Source organism: Haliotis asinina, chromosome 9, assembly GCF_037392515.1.
Source record: "Haliotis asinina isolate JCU_RB_2024 chromosome 9, JCU_Hal_asi_v2, whole genome shotgun sequence".
NCBI lineage: Eukaryota > Metazoa > Mollusca > Gastropoda > Lepetellida > Haliotidae > Haliotis > Haliotis asinina.
Window position 1 is genome coordinate 27,457,932 of NC_090288.1, and position 15,096 is coordinate 27,473,027.

General features: G+C 43.4%; 2 protein-coding genes across 3 annotated transcripts in view; one reads left to right on the forward strand and one right to left on the reverse strand.

The window, feature by feature from the left end:
* The window catches only part of LOC137296672 (ruvB-like 1), a 51,489-nt gene that overhangs the window by 9,049 nt on the left and 27,344 nt on the right, over positions 1 to 15,096 (reverse strand). The window lies entirely within an intron of this gene.
* Positions 1 to 15,096, forward strand: part of LOC137296669 (coiled-coil domain-containing protein 146-like) — a 38,446-nt gene that overhangs the window by 3,649 nt on the left and 19,701 nt on the right. For both annotated transcript variants that reach the window (XR_010957655.1, XM_067828488.1), the window contains exon 6: positions 671 to 847. Coding sequence is in view for 1 of the 2 variants with exons in the window: in XM_067828488.1 (XP_067684589.1) it covers positions 671 to 847 (177 nt within the window). In the remaining variant the exon portion in view is untranslated. The remainder of the gene's footprint in view (positions 1 to 670; positions 848 to 15,096) is intronic.

Below are 15,096 nucleotides of genomic sequence, written 5' to 3' on the forward strand. Positions count from 1 at the left end.
TACAGATGGCGGATGCAGGGATGTGCATCCCACCCCCATTTGTGATGAAAGTTTATTTAATATTTAATTACCATTGATACTCTCCTAAAAATAGGTGAAAATGAACTGTGCACACCTTCCCCTTTCTCAAAGAGCTGTATCCTCCCCATTATGTCTGTATGTTTTTTAACCATGCCTGTGTATTAGTAGTACATCCTGTAACACTAGTTGCAGAGGCATCAGAGTTGAAGTGCAGAGTAATATTTTGATATTCAAAACAGTTCAATGTTAAACAATCCTACTTTGTAATTTGTCTTTATTTGATAATATAGAAATAAGTATGAAAAATATTAACTTTGAAAATAATAAGTTTGTAGAAAGAAGTTTGTTGAATCACAGTTTGTCTGCCATTTGAAAAAGGTTACCAGCATATTATAAATACTTTTGAAAGGGGTATGGTTACATACTACTTGCTGTTTCATCTACTAAGAATGTGAATATACAAAGAAATACCTTCTCTGGTATCCCAGGGATGAAGTTTTCCTTTGTTATCTTGAAGACTATATGTTTATTAGTATGGTATCTTAGGTTCATTGTTGGTGATACTGTTGTAACATTTGTGTGGGATTCCTATTGTGCATGAAATTTCTCAAGATATACATTCTAAATTTCCATATTATCTACATTTAAGGAGATTGAGAAAAAGATCAAGCAGCTACAAGCTGCCTGTGATGAAATGAGAAAGGAAATTGGACAGAGTCAGAATGAGGCTAAAAACCTTCGTGAAGACCTCGAGGCCAATCAAAGACAGCTAGGCCTTGACAACAAGGAGTATGAGGAGTTGACAGAGAAGATGGAGAAGTTGAAGGTATACATTCTTTCATTCTTTGTTTTATCACCTATAACGGTTAGTGTTATGTTTGCTGTTCACCAGTATGATAAACTATGTGTCATAATATCTGCCAAATATACAAAAGGCTCACATTATACAGTTTTTATTCATAGTATTTAAATGCTATTATATGATATTTATAAAATGGAAACAGGCTCTACAAATAATGTATATGCACACATGTAATATTGTCTTACATTGTATCAGTATACAGACATTATTTGAAATGTGGTACAGCAGTACAGCATGAATTCTTCCTCTGAAATTGATTTTAGATTGTATTCATCTTTTATTTTTTTCAAGGTCCTAACATAGATCTTTGCATGTTTTAGTATACTGAACAGCCAAAGAAAAAGAGTTTTGAAAAAACGAAATGTCATAAAAGGAAGCATTCATGTTTATTTCTTCTATTTAAAAACTTCTGTTTAAAAACAGGGTTGGGTTGCTTTTGCTGTTCAGTATATATTTTTTTATGAAATTGATGATGCAACTATTCCACACGATGATAGTATACAGCCCAATGTTTGCTGTGCTGTCAGATAACAGAGGCATATACAGATGACGATTTGGAAAAGTGGATGCTAGACAAAATGAAATCAGACATTTTGTGCCAGTTGTATTTGTCAAGTGTAGACTGGCCTTGTACTAGTTACACATGCACACTACAGTAATAAGTAATTGTTCTAATTTCAGCTAGAGTATATGAACATTTCGGTGATTATTTTTACCATTCCATTATATGTCTTTATTTGTAGTCAGAATATTTTTATGCTAAGCAGCATGTAAGGTACAAACAGTTTTGAAGTTGTAGTTCCACACAGGTCTTGCTATATCTCAGTGTTACAGTGCTCCATCAAGAATTGCTTTTAGTGCATATTTCATATTCTTTTTTCTTTGATGACTGAATGAAGGATCTGAAGGTTGTGGTTGTTAGTATGAATGAATGTACTGTGAGTATTGTATGACACTTTCACCCCAAGCCACTCCTGGTGTCTATACTTTAGCTGAAATATTGCTGACTATAGCACATTATTTGATTTATACTTCAGCTTTTCAAGACACTGAAACCCATTCCTTATTTCACAAGTTTATGAAGCTTAGTAAAAAACCTGCAGTTGTAACAATAATTCTTAGTTCCTTGCATTTACCAGTACATTCGCCCATCTTTTTTTTTTCAAATACGCATATAATGTTTTCATTATGCTCATTGTAGTGTTTGTAGAGGATTTGATTGCCAACCAAATGTGATAAATTACTTGCTTGTATCATCTCACTAGATAGCTGCTTTATGGTTGGACAAATAGTGGACAAGAACAGCATGTAGCAAGAAGTAGTCAGCTTGTCCTTGATGTTCTTGTTGTTTTTACAGCTATTCCCAGTGTTGATAACGTTCATGTATGGATTCCTGAACAGACTAGGTCCTTGGGATCAGTTTCTCAACGTGATCATAGCGCTACAGTTTGACCATCGTAAATCCATGTGAAAGTATGGGAGTTAAAATCACCTTGGCGCCACAACTGCTTTGTGAAATAGGGCCCTTGAGCATTGTACTTGTTCAGTAGGATTAAAATCAGATGTAGGAAGGAAGTTTGAAGTTTGAAATTGGCATTGTAAAATTGACTGTGGCTGTGGTCATTGCTTACCATATCAATCTCTTGTTCCTCTGTCCAGACTTGAGTGTTTACAAATTATATGATAGAATATTACCCACTGGTTTAAACAACTTCCATTCACTTTTGCAGAGTGATACTTTGGGGACACACTTTTTATTTTGGTTTTCATCAAAATAAGTGAATATAGTTAAACTTTGTTATTATTTTCATTTTGGATGTATTTACTTCAGTAGTATAGGGAATGATAGTCCGAAAACACTTTTCAAAAACCCCTCTAAAAAGCCTCATTTACTAAATGAGGCTTTGGTGGGACTATTAGCTCTTGCTATTATTACCCCTACTACAAAGCTACGCCATCACGTTTACCGTGACTTGGCAGGCGGTAACACTGTGCCGTACGGTACGATCAATAATTCTTCTCTTACAAATCCCCTACCCGGCCCATCCCTCAAGTAGTACAAGTTAGGTTCGTCTGCTTTCATATCCACTTTATCTATGTTGTAAGTTTTGACCGACCATATAGGATCGGTGGCTCGCTTACGGCTATGTTATATTTATATCAATGAAACAGTTTAATGTGAACCGCCTACGATCTCTTTGGTGTTCATAATAAAGGCTTGCTGGGCTTTTTGTATTCCCTGTGCTATGTACTTTTTTTTCTCGTCCTCGCTGATAGCAGACTTACGAGACTTGGATCGAATATCTTGTTTCATTCCGTTATATTTTTTGAGTTCAGAGAGGATTGAACTAAACTCCTCTTCTGAGATCTTACTATCAGAGAGTGCCGTGGAAATTCGCTCACTCACTGTGTTCAGCTTTGCTTCGGCCAGAACCCTGATCTCGTCGTGTTTCAATGCCTTACGATTAAGTCTGCGTGATACTAACTTAAGCGCCAACCCTACCAACCCTGTCACCCCAGCCGTTATTTCAATACCTAACACTATAGGTGCAGCCACGATGGTGGTTAACAACCCAACACCTGCCGCCCCTAGTCCCATACTGGTTGCCATAAGGGTAGTGTCAGCCCCATCCACGATATTGAAAGCTCTATTATATTTTTTACATAGTGCTTTCCGCGTGTCACGGTCTTGTTCTAGTTGACGTTTTACATCACATAACTGCCTCAAACGGAACCCATCTACGGTTTCTAACGTCTTAGCTACTTCCTCTACGACTGGGTACAGACCCATCCTATAATATATATTTTGAAAGATATTTTAATTGGGGTTCAGTTAAAAATCTATCAATGTATTTGAAGCCTATAAGTTCTAGACTACTAGTCAGGGCAATAGGTGAGAGGCTAATAAAATATCCTATTCTAATAAAAACCCCACTGGGGTTTATTAAGTGGTTTATAGGACCCGTGGTATCCTGTTGTATAACAATACGACAATATTGGTTTCTTGTGTAACCCCAGCGTATTGACACCCCGGGTAAAATTTGGTGTACTATTAGTGGGTCTTCATCGAATGAATCCGTAAAGAAGACTTCTATGATGAGTGTGAAAGGGGGGGTTATTATTTCAGGATTACTAAATGTTAATTTATTTTCGAAGTAAGTTGATAACCCATTTTTGTCGTAACCATCAGATTGTCTGGGTCCTAATCCCCTCTCCGGAATGAAATCCCCGGCCCAGATACCGTTGTTCCTAATCTTAGTGATCCAATTATTTTCGTCTATTGTGATATAAGGTGAGGTGGGTGTTAAGTTGATCAGCCATTTAGGTTTTTTAAAATCTGGTAACGGCACCGGTCTGTACATGTTGTCTTTGAAGTGTAGGATGTAGAATTCATCTTCCTCACCAGGCTGATCGAATCCCTCTGTATCTCCCAGGTCGTTAAGTGTAGTGTTGGGATGATGATTAGTCATTATTATACTATTATGATATAATTTCCAACTGGTTTTCTGATAATAATTCAGGGGTTAACTTAATACCCATGAAGTGTATGTTGTCAGGCAGGAAGATATTGATTAGTGATATCTTGTTTTCTACGATCACGTTGACCCCCTGCAGACTGGTCTTGGAGTCGACACCCACCCGCACGTAAACGTTGCAAACTTGATACTGGTGTCGTTTCACCCACCCGAGTTTGATCCCCTTCACGATCTCGACATCATTCACCGATGGTTCCCCTAGGTAGACTTTGATGAACAGTGTTGAGTTTGCCGGTAGACTCTCTAGTATCTTGACCACGCCTTCGAATTCAGACACCAACTGCAATTTCACGTTTTGCATGGCCGGTTTACTCGATAGCATGTGGGCTGCTATAGTGTTGACTGGGCTGACGACTATGCTACGTCTCTGAGTTGGGACGTAAGCCACGAGCAGGGTTCCATTGTTCACGACTTTGTTTAGGTGGTTGTCTTTGTTATCCGTGAACACGTAAGGGGAGACGAGTCTAATATTGAGAAACCATTTGTTATCGGGTAACAACACCCACTTGTCATCTTCGGTGAAGACGAGCATATATGGCTTGTTTTTGACGACGGTAGTGCTCTCAACATCGTCTAAATCGAACAGTTTACCTCCGAATGATGGGTATATCCTCCAGTTGTCATCACCGGTGTTGACGAGGGCGTACTTAGTGTTGGCTGTTGCTCCTGTGGTATCTATCATATCACTTAGGGCTCCACCGGAGGGGATTTCAACGCGTTTGTAAATGTTGTTTTTCAGTTGCAAGGCATACGATTTACCATCTACTCCGGGAGCGTCGAAACCGCGTGTGTCTCCGAGGTCGGAGATCCCGATATTGACGCATTTTTTCACTCCGGGACCTTGTGCGCTGGTCATGTTACGTGAAGCGTTAAGCTGAGGTATCCTATATTTACAGGATTATGATTTATATCTAACACCGATATTGTCAGCTCAGGTATGTTACCCTGGGTTAATCTCTTATACTGCCGTGGTGAAAATGACTCGGTTCTACCATCGTTGAATTTCTCAGTTTTCACCGGCACTGCTCTCAGTATAGTGGAAGGGTGGCCTCCTTGAATGTTATACGTTGTGCTCACCTGACTGAGATGAATGTATAGCTCTCGGTACGGTACTAGTTCGGGTAACTTCGTGCCTGTGACGGTTGTTGTTGGTTTTATCTCGTCAGGAGACATACCGAGTATCCTCGCTAATGGTCGGCCGAGCCTCAAGGAGGTTCTTCCGTTGTTGATTAACACCACTGTGCCGTTTGAGTCGTTCATCTTGAGTTCGGCTCCCAGGGGTTTGAAGACTTCGTCGTTTAGCGAGCACACGCTGTAGTAGCCGTCAGTTATTTGACTGCGAGTTCCACTGACGAACAGCTTATTGTTGCTGATATTAATGTTAGTCCATTGCGGTAGGTAGGTGATATCGCAGAGTGCGACTTCGAGTTGACCTGACGTGTTATCGATCGCGTGCGTCAGCTGAACGGCCTCACCGCTCGTTATTCCTGGAAGTGTTATGTACATATTACATATATATTTATTATATAATAGTTTTAAAATGTATTCCCCTGGTGTGTTTTACCCTAAACTGGACGTAGATTTCTCCCCCATGAAGATCGTGGTTGATCCTGAGTTGTATTTCAATGCCCAGCTTTTAGATGTGTTCGATAAATATAAACTTTCGGTGACTAACATCAAGGCAGTCCACGCTTGGTTCAACAACCCTATGCAGTTCTGGCAGAATCAATTAAACTTTGCCGTGTGGTGCGCTACAACGGGATGTGGTGTGACATTGACCGACACTAGGCGTGGACCGCTGAGTCAGTCTGTGTTCAAGTTCCACGTGTACTACCAGGTCAGACGTATCCTTAAAGAGATCAGCGCCCCCCTCCCACAGGACAAAGCGTGGGACGCAACAAACAACCCGTACGATAGACTGGTCTACGAACGTATTTGCAATGAATTCGAAATAAACCCTAAGACGGATTGGCGTTTGCCGGGGCTGAACCACGGGTTGGGTATTCCTTACAGCGATGGGCTCTCAGTAAAAGCATTTAAGAAAGATTTAATAGTAAACTTTATGAAACGAAAAATGTTTAGTACTGAGAATTTTTTCCATGCATTAGATGATATTGTTCCTAAACCTACCAAATATGGACCACAACCAGTGAAAGATGCCAGTGATGATTTACTGAAACGAGGTATACTTAGGCAGGACTTTGCTTTGTCGAGTAATGAATGGAGGGATGATCGTATGGACTTTAAAGGTGGTGTTGCTTTCACAATCCAGAAAGTGGAGCAGGACCAGTCAAACGCAGACGGGTGGAAAATGTTCATGCTGGACACGTCGAAGGGATTCACTCGTGCCGGGGTAGTCAGGTTGAACGACTCGATTCGAACGTACGTGTGGGCGCTTTTGGGTGCTCAGTCGATGACGCGTTCCAACATCATCGGTAAGGGAACTGCTTTCGACGCTCAGACACAATTCGTTTCCAACGTTGAGGATGCTATCAATTCTCCAGTTGATCTCCCGCGGGCCATCAACCGTTATCAAAACGTGTTAGAATACGCCAGATCGAAAGTCAACTACGTGTTCGGCGTGGGGTTGTACATGGCTCCGAGTGATATGCAACTGAGAATAAAAAAAGTGGTTGGTTATAACAACAAAATAGTCATAGCCACGGCGGACCAAAAGTTGGGTATCAACCCCGATATTAACACCCCATATATCCCACACATCCCACCACGTGAAAAGGGTATAGTGGCGCCACCTCCGGAGCCTAAAGTTCATGTGGAGGTACCCCCCACACACTCTCATATTCAGGCTCAGCAGCATATTGATAATAAAACAGTTTTAGTGATTGGTGGGGTAACTTTGGGACTTATTTGGTTAAAGATTTCTTAGCCGCTACGTACACCAGACCCACCACGGCGACGATGGCTGCCCACAGGTTTTGACTGAGCCACATGGCAGTTTTAGACAGAGCGCTCAACAACCACGAGACGATGCTACCCAGGATGCCGGGAAGGGCTTCGGCGGCTTTACCAGCCAGTTTAGCTAGGCCTTCCCCGAGTTTTTTAATCCAGTCTTTAACACCACCACCACCACTTGGAGTTCCCCCGCCGGCACTTGGGGGTGTGGGGGCACCCCCCACCAATGACACCACCAGGGTTGATATGATTAAACCCAATGCAGTCAGAATGCTGGCGATGGTGATCCCTTGCTCCCGGAATAATATCCGAATCCTGTTGGCTAAAGTTGTATCTTCGTTCAGTATTCTATCGATTGTTTCCCGAATGCGACTGATCTGGGATCGAAGATGTTCACGATTCGAGGAAGCGGCTTCCAATCGTGTACGTCTCTCGTCTTCTAAATCGCGTAGTCGTTCATTGATACGATTCTTCATATCATCGTCGTCAGTTTCGGTGAGTTTGGTTTTTTCCCTAGCGATGTGCTCGTCGATTTCATTCAGTTTCCCCATGTTGTTCACGAGTTCTCCACGCACGCGTTTCACGGCTTCGTCTAAGCCGTACAGTTCCCTTACCGGAAAATCAAACCCCGGTAACGGTTTGTCCCAGTAGGTGCTCAACAGTTTTTCTATGCTGTCCGAGGCTTCTGTAGCACGCTCTGGCGTCATTTCATCTATAGTGGTGAGGTGGGATCTGGTAGCTTGCAGATCTTCTTTAACGGTCTTAGGTATTGCACCACCGTAATCACGCATGTTTAGATGTTCACGGATAAATTTAGCACCACCATTGCGGCTGGCTAGAGTTGACAAGGCCAGTGGTTTTTTAGTGATCTTGTTAAAGAGGTCAACCCCTGGGGCAGACTTAAGACGTAGAACACCCTTTGTATCAACAAAAAAATTCTTATGGTATATACCCTGGGGTTCAACGTAGTTTTTATCACTTTTTAAACTTTCGTAATAATCATTTACCGTTGTTTCTAAAAGTTGTTGGCTCAATGGCAAACTAGTAAATGAGGTCTCCTGCTCATCAGATGCCTGGGCACTAGCGCCCCGCATATCATCCATAGGTATGTCTTCATCCATTAGTATTTAAATATATTTTATTTATATATAACAATGTACGGCAGAAAATTAGATCCTTTCAGAAGATTGAGAGAGCCATTAGGTGCCAGAGCCGTGCGACAGTCGGTGACCATCACCAATAATCCCAGTAAGATAGACCAGAATCAAACTCTGCTGGTTAGATTTCCAAACCTTGGTGAGAATGACCTCATTGTACCAGGCACTGTTCGACTGGCGTTCAATATCACGTTGACCTCCGACAACGACAAACGCGAGCTAGTGCGGAACGTGGGTCGAGCTATCATCAAGAAAACGACCGTCAAGATCAGCGGTAACGAGGTACTGAGCATCGACGACAGCGACGTGTTTCACTGCTACAAGGATCTCTGGAAAAGCGAGAGAGAACGAGTCAATGATGTGTACCAAGGTATCAGCAAATCAACCCGGGCGCGCATAGGATACGTCTTCACGCAAGACCAACAAGACAAGCTATCGGACGGTGAAAAGGCTATCGCTCTAGCATACGGGAATCGATTCTGCGTGCCGCTCGACTTCGAGTTGCTCACGGGACACGCGCCGTTTTACCAGGCCGCGCTGGGTGATAGGCTAGAATACGAGCTCACGTTTAACGACTATAGCAAAGTAGTGCGTACGCCGAACGGTGATGAGGCCAGTTATGCCATAGACAACATCTCTCTGGAGTTCGACATGGTCACTAGCCCGGAGCTGGCCAGGCAGGTTCGAAGCCAGTACTCTGGGAAGATGGCAATTCTGTACGATCGCGTACTGAGGCATAGATCAATCATGCGAGATAAGAGCGACACTGTGTGGAATATCAACCTGAACGTGCCGGCGCGATCGATGAAAGGTATCCTGGTCGTCCCCGTGGAGGATTACGATCCATTCCGGAGGGACAGCGAGAAGTTTTTCAACCCCGAGATTGAAAAGGTGGAAGTGACCATCGAGGGCGTGCCCAACCAGCTGTTCAGTCATGGTATGAGGCCACACCAGCAGTGGGATGAGATAAAAAAGCTACCAGTGGGGGACTACATAACAAAGGACCTGGACCTAGGCTCCGTGCAGATCGGTGAATACCTGACCACCAAGTACGCCCTATGGTTGGACATGCGATCCACGGATGATGATAAACTGCACGGTAGCGGGCGTCGTATAGATAACGGCAGCGAAGGGATAACTATCCAGATTACTAAGAAGGCTCAAACCGCTGGTAAGTTGAAATTATATCTGTACGTTATTATGGACGCGCAACTTAATATAGACAATGGGAGATTCGTGCAAGCCATCTACTAGTGGGGGAGACCCCCTGGGGTTACCCACTGACCCACACTGCGCTATCATATGCGGGCAGACTGGCTGTGGGAAGACCGTTTTCGTGTTGGATATGTTAGAGGGTTACTACAAGGATGTGTTCGATAACATTGTTATCATGTGCCCTACTCTGAGCATGAATAAAACGTACGCGCGACCTTGGGTGATGACGGACCCGGACGTACACAAAATCGACCCTGGAACACGCCTGCAGGACTGGTTGAAAGCTCTTCACGAGAAATTTAAAGGGGAACCGACGCTGTTTATACTGGACGACTGCAGCGCTAATCGCGAGATAACAAAAAAGAGAGACATGCTATCGTACCTGGCCTTCTCCGGCCGGCATGCAAATCACAGCGTCTGGGTGCTAACACAGAAGTTCAACTCGGTGTTGAAAGACCTCAGGGAGCAGACGCGATGGGTGGCCTTATTTCACTGCAAGGACAGGGATTCGTTTGAGGAGTGTTTGAGAGAGAACGATGTGATGAGTAAATTAGAACGGGAACGGGTGAAGAAACAGCTCGCTGAAACTAAACACGCTAAGCTCGTTCTAAAGACCGACCAACCAGTAGCATATATAGTTTGCTAAGCAAAGCTAAGCTAAAGCTAAGCAAAGCTAAACAAAGCTAAGCAAAGCTAAGCATAGCTATGATATTTGAAGTATTTGTCGTGTGCAATTTAACATTCATTTCTCTGTGTTTTGCCTGTATCGGGTATTATATAGTTAAAACTAAATCTTACTTGTTATATTATAAGATGGAGTGTGAGGAATTGCTCGAACAATTGTCGCCCGCAGGCCCCACTGATGACAAGCGAGAGAAACTGGTGGCGTTGGCTGTTGGCGGCAAAGCCAAACATTACTTTGGAGACTACACCCCGGATAAAATTCACAAAATGTCAGCCGAAGAAATCGATAAGCTGTACGCTAGATACGAGTCCCGGCTCGGAGCAGAAATGACAAAGACAATAGGATCGGCTATGACCCAGATATACACCGGTATTGTATCACAATTCCTTCCCATTCCACCAGAGCGCCGACTTTACCTGTGGGAAGACCTCGAGAAAGACCCTTTTATCGAACACGCCGTGAGCTCTATCAGCTGCGGGCTGTACCACAAATATGGTATGTTGTTGGCTCCAGTGACGGCGGCGATTATCACGGCAAAACATTGTCAATTTGAGAGAAAGAATAATAATAATAGTATAGATGGATGCTGCACAGGAGGAGACCCCAGTGGATTCACAGGAACCAGTGACGGTGGAGACCCCAGTGGTGGTACCCCCCACACCCCCTACAGTAACCAGACAGAAGAATCCTAAGAGAGTAGCTGCCGGTAAAAAACGGTGGTGTAACCAACATAAAGTGACCAATCCAACCCGACTGTTGTTGGCTGTAGGCGTAACTGCTGCCGTGGTTATAACATGGTTATACACCTCCCACAGTGAGCCACCACCCAACAGTGAGCCCCCCACCCACAACAGTGGGGGTATGGGGGTATCCCCCATGGTAGACCCGCATATCATGTTATAATTTAAAATATTTTATATCATATACATAATGTCTGAGGGGAAAACGTTCGTCAACGACGCATACCACGCCACAGTGGTCGCTAGTCTAGCCGTAGGGTACGCTCGGTTGACTAAAATGGTGCTTAAACAACCAACTATCAAGCTAGATTTCAACCTGCAGGATATGGGTATGCTCATAATGAATCTTGGTATGGCGATGGCCACAAAAGACATCCTAGTAAAACAAGGAATAATACCTGATAATATAATGAAATAAATATAGGGATGGCCACGATAGCTGTGATGGTCGGTGGGGCGTTAGTGAATGCCCTGGCATTTTCCGGGAGTAATTTCCTCTTCTCTAAACTACGAGATGGGGCTGAAATACAGGAAGAAAGGAAGCGACACGATCTCGCTACTGAGAAATTACAAAGAGCACAGGCCGAGTACGCTAAAAAACGCCTCCAGAGGATCGATTTTATTAACGAACAACTACAGCGTGAAAACCATGCCGTTCAAACATTCAACGATGTCGATGAAGCAATGAAAGAATACTATTTACTAACTGGTAAACAATTGGAACCGCTCAATAAACCCACACTCGCTCAGTACTACACACCATCCAAGGGACAAATGAATCGTGAACTGGGCTTCATAGTGTTGGGTATAGCAGCTACTGCGTTGGTTGCAAAGCAATTAAACTAAAATACCTATATAAGTAAACATGAGACCCGCTCCATACCGATGCGAATACATACTTATGGGGAAGACCGAGGCCTGTGGTAGGAAATGTAGGAATCAGGGGTTCTGTTGTTTCCATATGGGAAGTCCTAACTACACGTGTTCTGTGTGTGGTATCGGGGTTAAAGGGCACTACTGTCTATGTAAAGCTCACGGAGCGAACGTAGTCAGACATCAACTCATATACGAGAATAAAAAAGGCTACATAAAAGAACGTAGGCGACTGCTCAAGATAGACTCCAATTAGAGATTATACACACCTACGTATAGCTATGTCTGTGGAAAACATATTCAAATATGAACTGGCCTTATGGGGCAGCTTCAGATTTAAGATAATAGTGGACGTGGTATGGATTAAAGAGGGTGTTAAGTATACTCGCCCCTTCGAATGGGAGCGGGATATCGCGACTCAATACCATATAGAACGTTTTTCAAGTCTAAGTGAATACAAGGAATACTATACCCAAGGCGAGTACTGGATTGAAACAGCCACACTATATATTTTACCAGGTACGTGGGACGATTTGACAGAATGTCTAGAATTGTACCCGGCCACCAGAAAATATTTTTTAAGAGTTACTGCCGACCAATTAGACATTGATTCTCTTAGGTGTAAACACTATGGCTACTGTGCGCGAGCTCAAGCGGGCCGCAAAGCAGAGAGGTGTTATCGGGTATTCTAGAATGCGGAAGCCAGCATTGTTGAGATTACTAGGTTTAGAAGTCCCTCCTACGGTAAAACAGTTAAAAGCTCAAGCGAAACAGCTTGGATACACGGGTTATTCAAAACTGGGGAAAGCCGGGTTAACCGCATTGTTATCACATACCCCAGTAGCACGTCCAACTGTAAAACAACTGAAAGCCGAGGCACACGATTTGGGTTTAGGCGGGTATTCTCGTATGAGAAAACCACAGCTTGTAGAATTATTACGACAGAATAGAGCTATTGACCTACAGTTTGTGCGCACTGAGCACGCCGTAGGCAATTATTTGAGAGGTTGGCGCATGCACATTGATAGAAACATAGACATTACAGATATTAAGCCTCTGATAGCTGATAAGGTCAACCAGGAACTAAATAATCTAGGAAGTATCAAGTTTCAGATCACAGTGAAAATGTCGCTCGATAAGCAGGTTGGGAGTACCACTGAGTATGTTCAACCTTACTTCCGAGGCAAACAAGAGGTCGTCACACATGCAGAGACCATTGACGCATCAATCGATACAAGTTTTCAGCAGATACGAGAATACCTAGAACGCTACACACACTTAGGGTCCGGGTGGGCTGTAGATAAAATCGATAACGTCTATCTAGATATAGCTAAATACGTGCCGTTCAGAGGTGGGTCATACCTAGCCTTGCCTCCCTACTATAAGAACAAACAAGCCATAGTAAACGTTAAGAATAGAGGAAACGATTGCCTGAGGTTATCTATCAGGTCAGCCTTATTTCCAGCTGCCACTAATCCGAACAGACCTTCTAATTATCCACAGGACGATGGGCTCAACTGGGATGGTATAGATGAACCCACCCCAATATCCCAGATCACTAAAGTAGAAAAACAGAATAATCTGGCTATAAATGTCTTTGGACACGAAGGTAACACAACAATAGTACACAGGGTCAGCCCGGTGAAGGATTGTCAAGTTATTAATTTATTCATGATTCAAAAAGGTGAAAAGTATCACTACACGTGGATAAAACATCTCAGCCGGTTGTTGCACGACCAGTCGAAACACGTTGGGGAAAAACACTTTTGTGTACGATGCCTACACTGTTTCAGTCGGGCCGATTTATTAGAATCCCACCTGGAGGATTGCCAAGGTGTTGGGCAGACGGCCATACGAGTCGACATGCCTAAGGAAGGTGAAAATATCCTAAAATTCGACAATCACAAGAATCAAATGTCTGTGCCTTATATCATATATGCCGACTTCGAAGCCTTAGTTGTAGGGGAATCATCCACTAGTGGGAGTTTCACACACAAAACACAAGAGCATAAAGCCTGTTCGTTTGGATACATTGTCGTCCGTTGTGACGGGGAAACGAAAGCTCCGGTAGTGTATAGGGGTCCTGACGCGGCTGAAAGGTTTCTAAAGTGCTTGCAGGAGGAAGAAAAAATTATTAGGAATGCATTGTATAGAATCGCTCCCATGCGTATGACCAGAGCCGACAAGATAGCTCACACCAGTAGCACTAACTGTCACGTGTGCGACTCGCCACTTAACGGTGATTCGGTGAGAGATCACTGCCACATAACTGGTAAGTATAGAGGCGCCGCTCACAACGCGTGCAACCTCAAGCTTAAAATCAATCCTAAGACAATAAACATTCCCGTTGTCTTTCACAACTTGAGAGGATACGACTCTCACTTGATCATGCAGGCCATCGCGAAAATCGATGGTAATATAACGTGCATCCCCAACAACATGGAGAGATACATCTCCTTCAGCTTAAACGGACTTAGGTTCATTGACTCGTTTCAATTCCTCCTGTCGTCACTCGACAGTCTGGTCAAGGCCAACAATACCTTCCCTATCACAGATCGATACACAGACGCCGAGACTAGACACCTGCTCATGAGGAAGGGCGTATACCCATATGAGTACATGGATAGCTGGGCTAAGTTCACAGAGACCAGACTACCTCCTATCGACTGCTTTTATAGCAAGCTGAATGAGGCGTCCGTCTCACGAGACGATTACTCACACGCGATTAACGTATGGAATAAACTTGGTTGTAAGAACCTTGGCGATTATCACGACCTGTACTTGAGGACAGATGTACTGCTGTTAGCCGACGTGTTCGAGACGTTTCGGCAAACATGTTTCAAGCAGTATAAACTCGACCCCGCATGGTATTACACAAGCCCAGGTCTGTCGTGGGACGCCTTGCTTAAAAAGACAGGAGTTAATTTAGAATTACTTACAGATTACGACATGCACCTATTCATTGAGAAAGGCTTGCGAGGTGGGATTTCCATGGTATCCAAACGATACGCGAAAGCAAATAATCAATACGTGAAAGGTTACGATCCTAACAAACCAACCAATCACATTCTCTACCTCGACGCAAATAACCTGT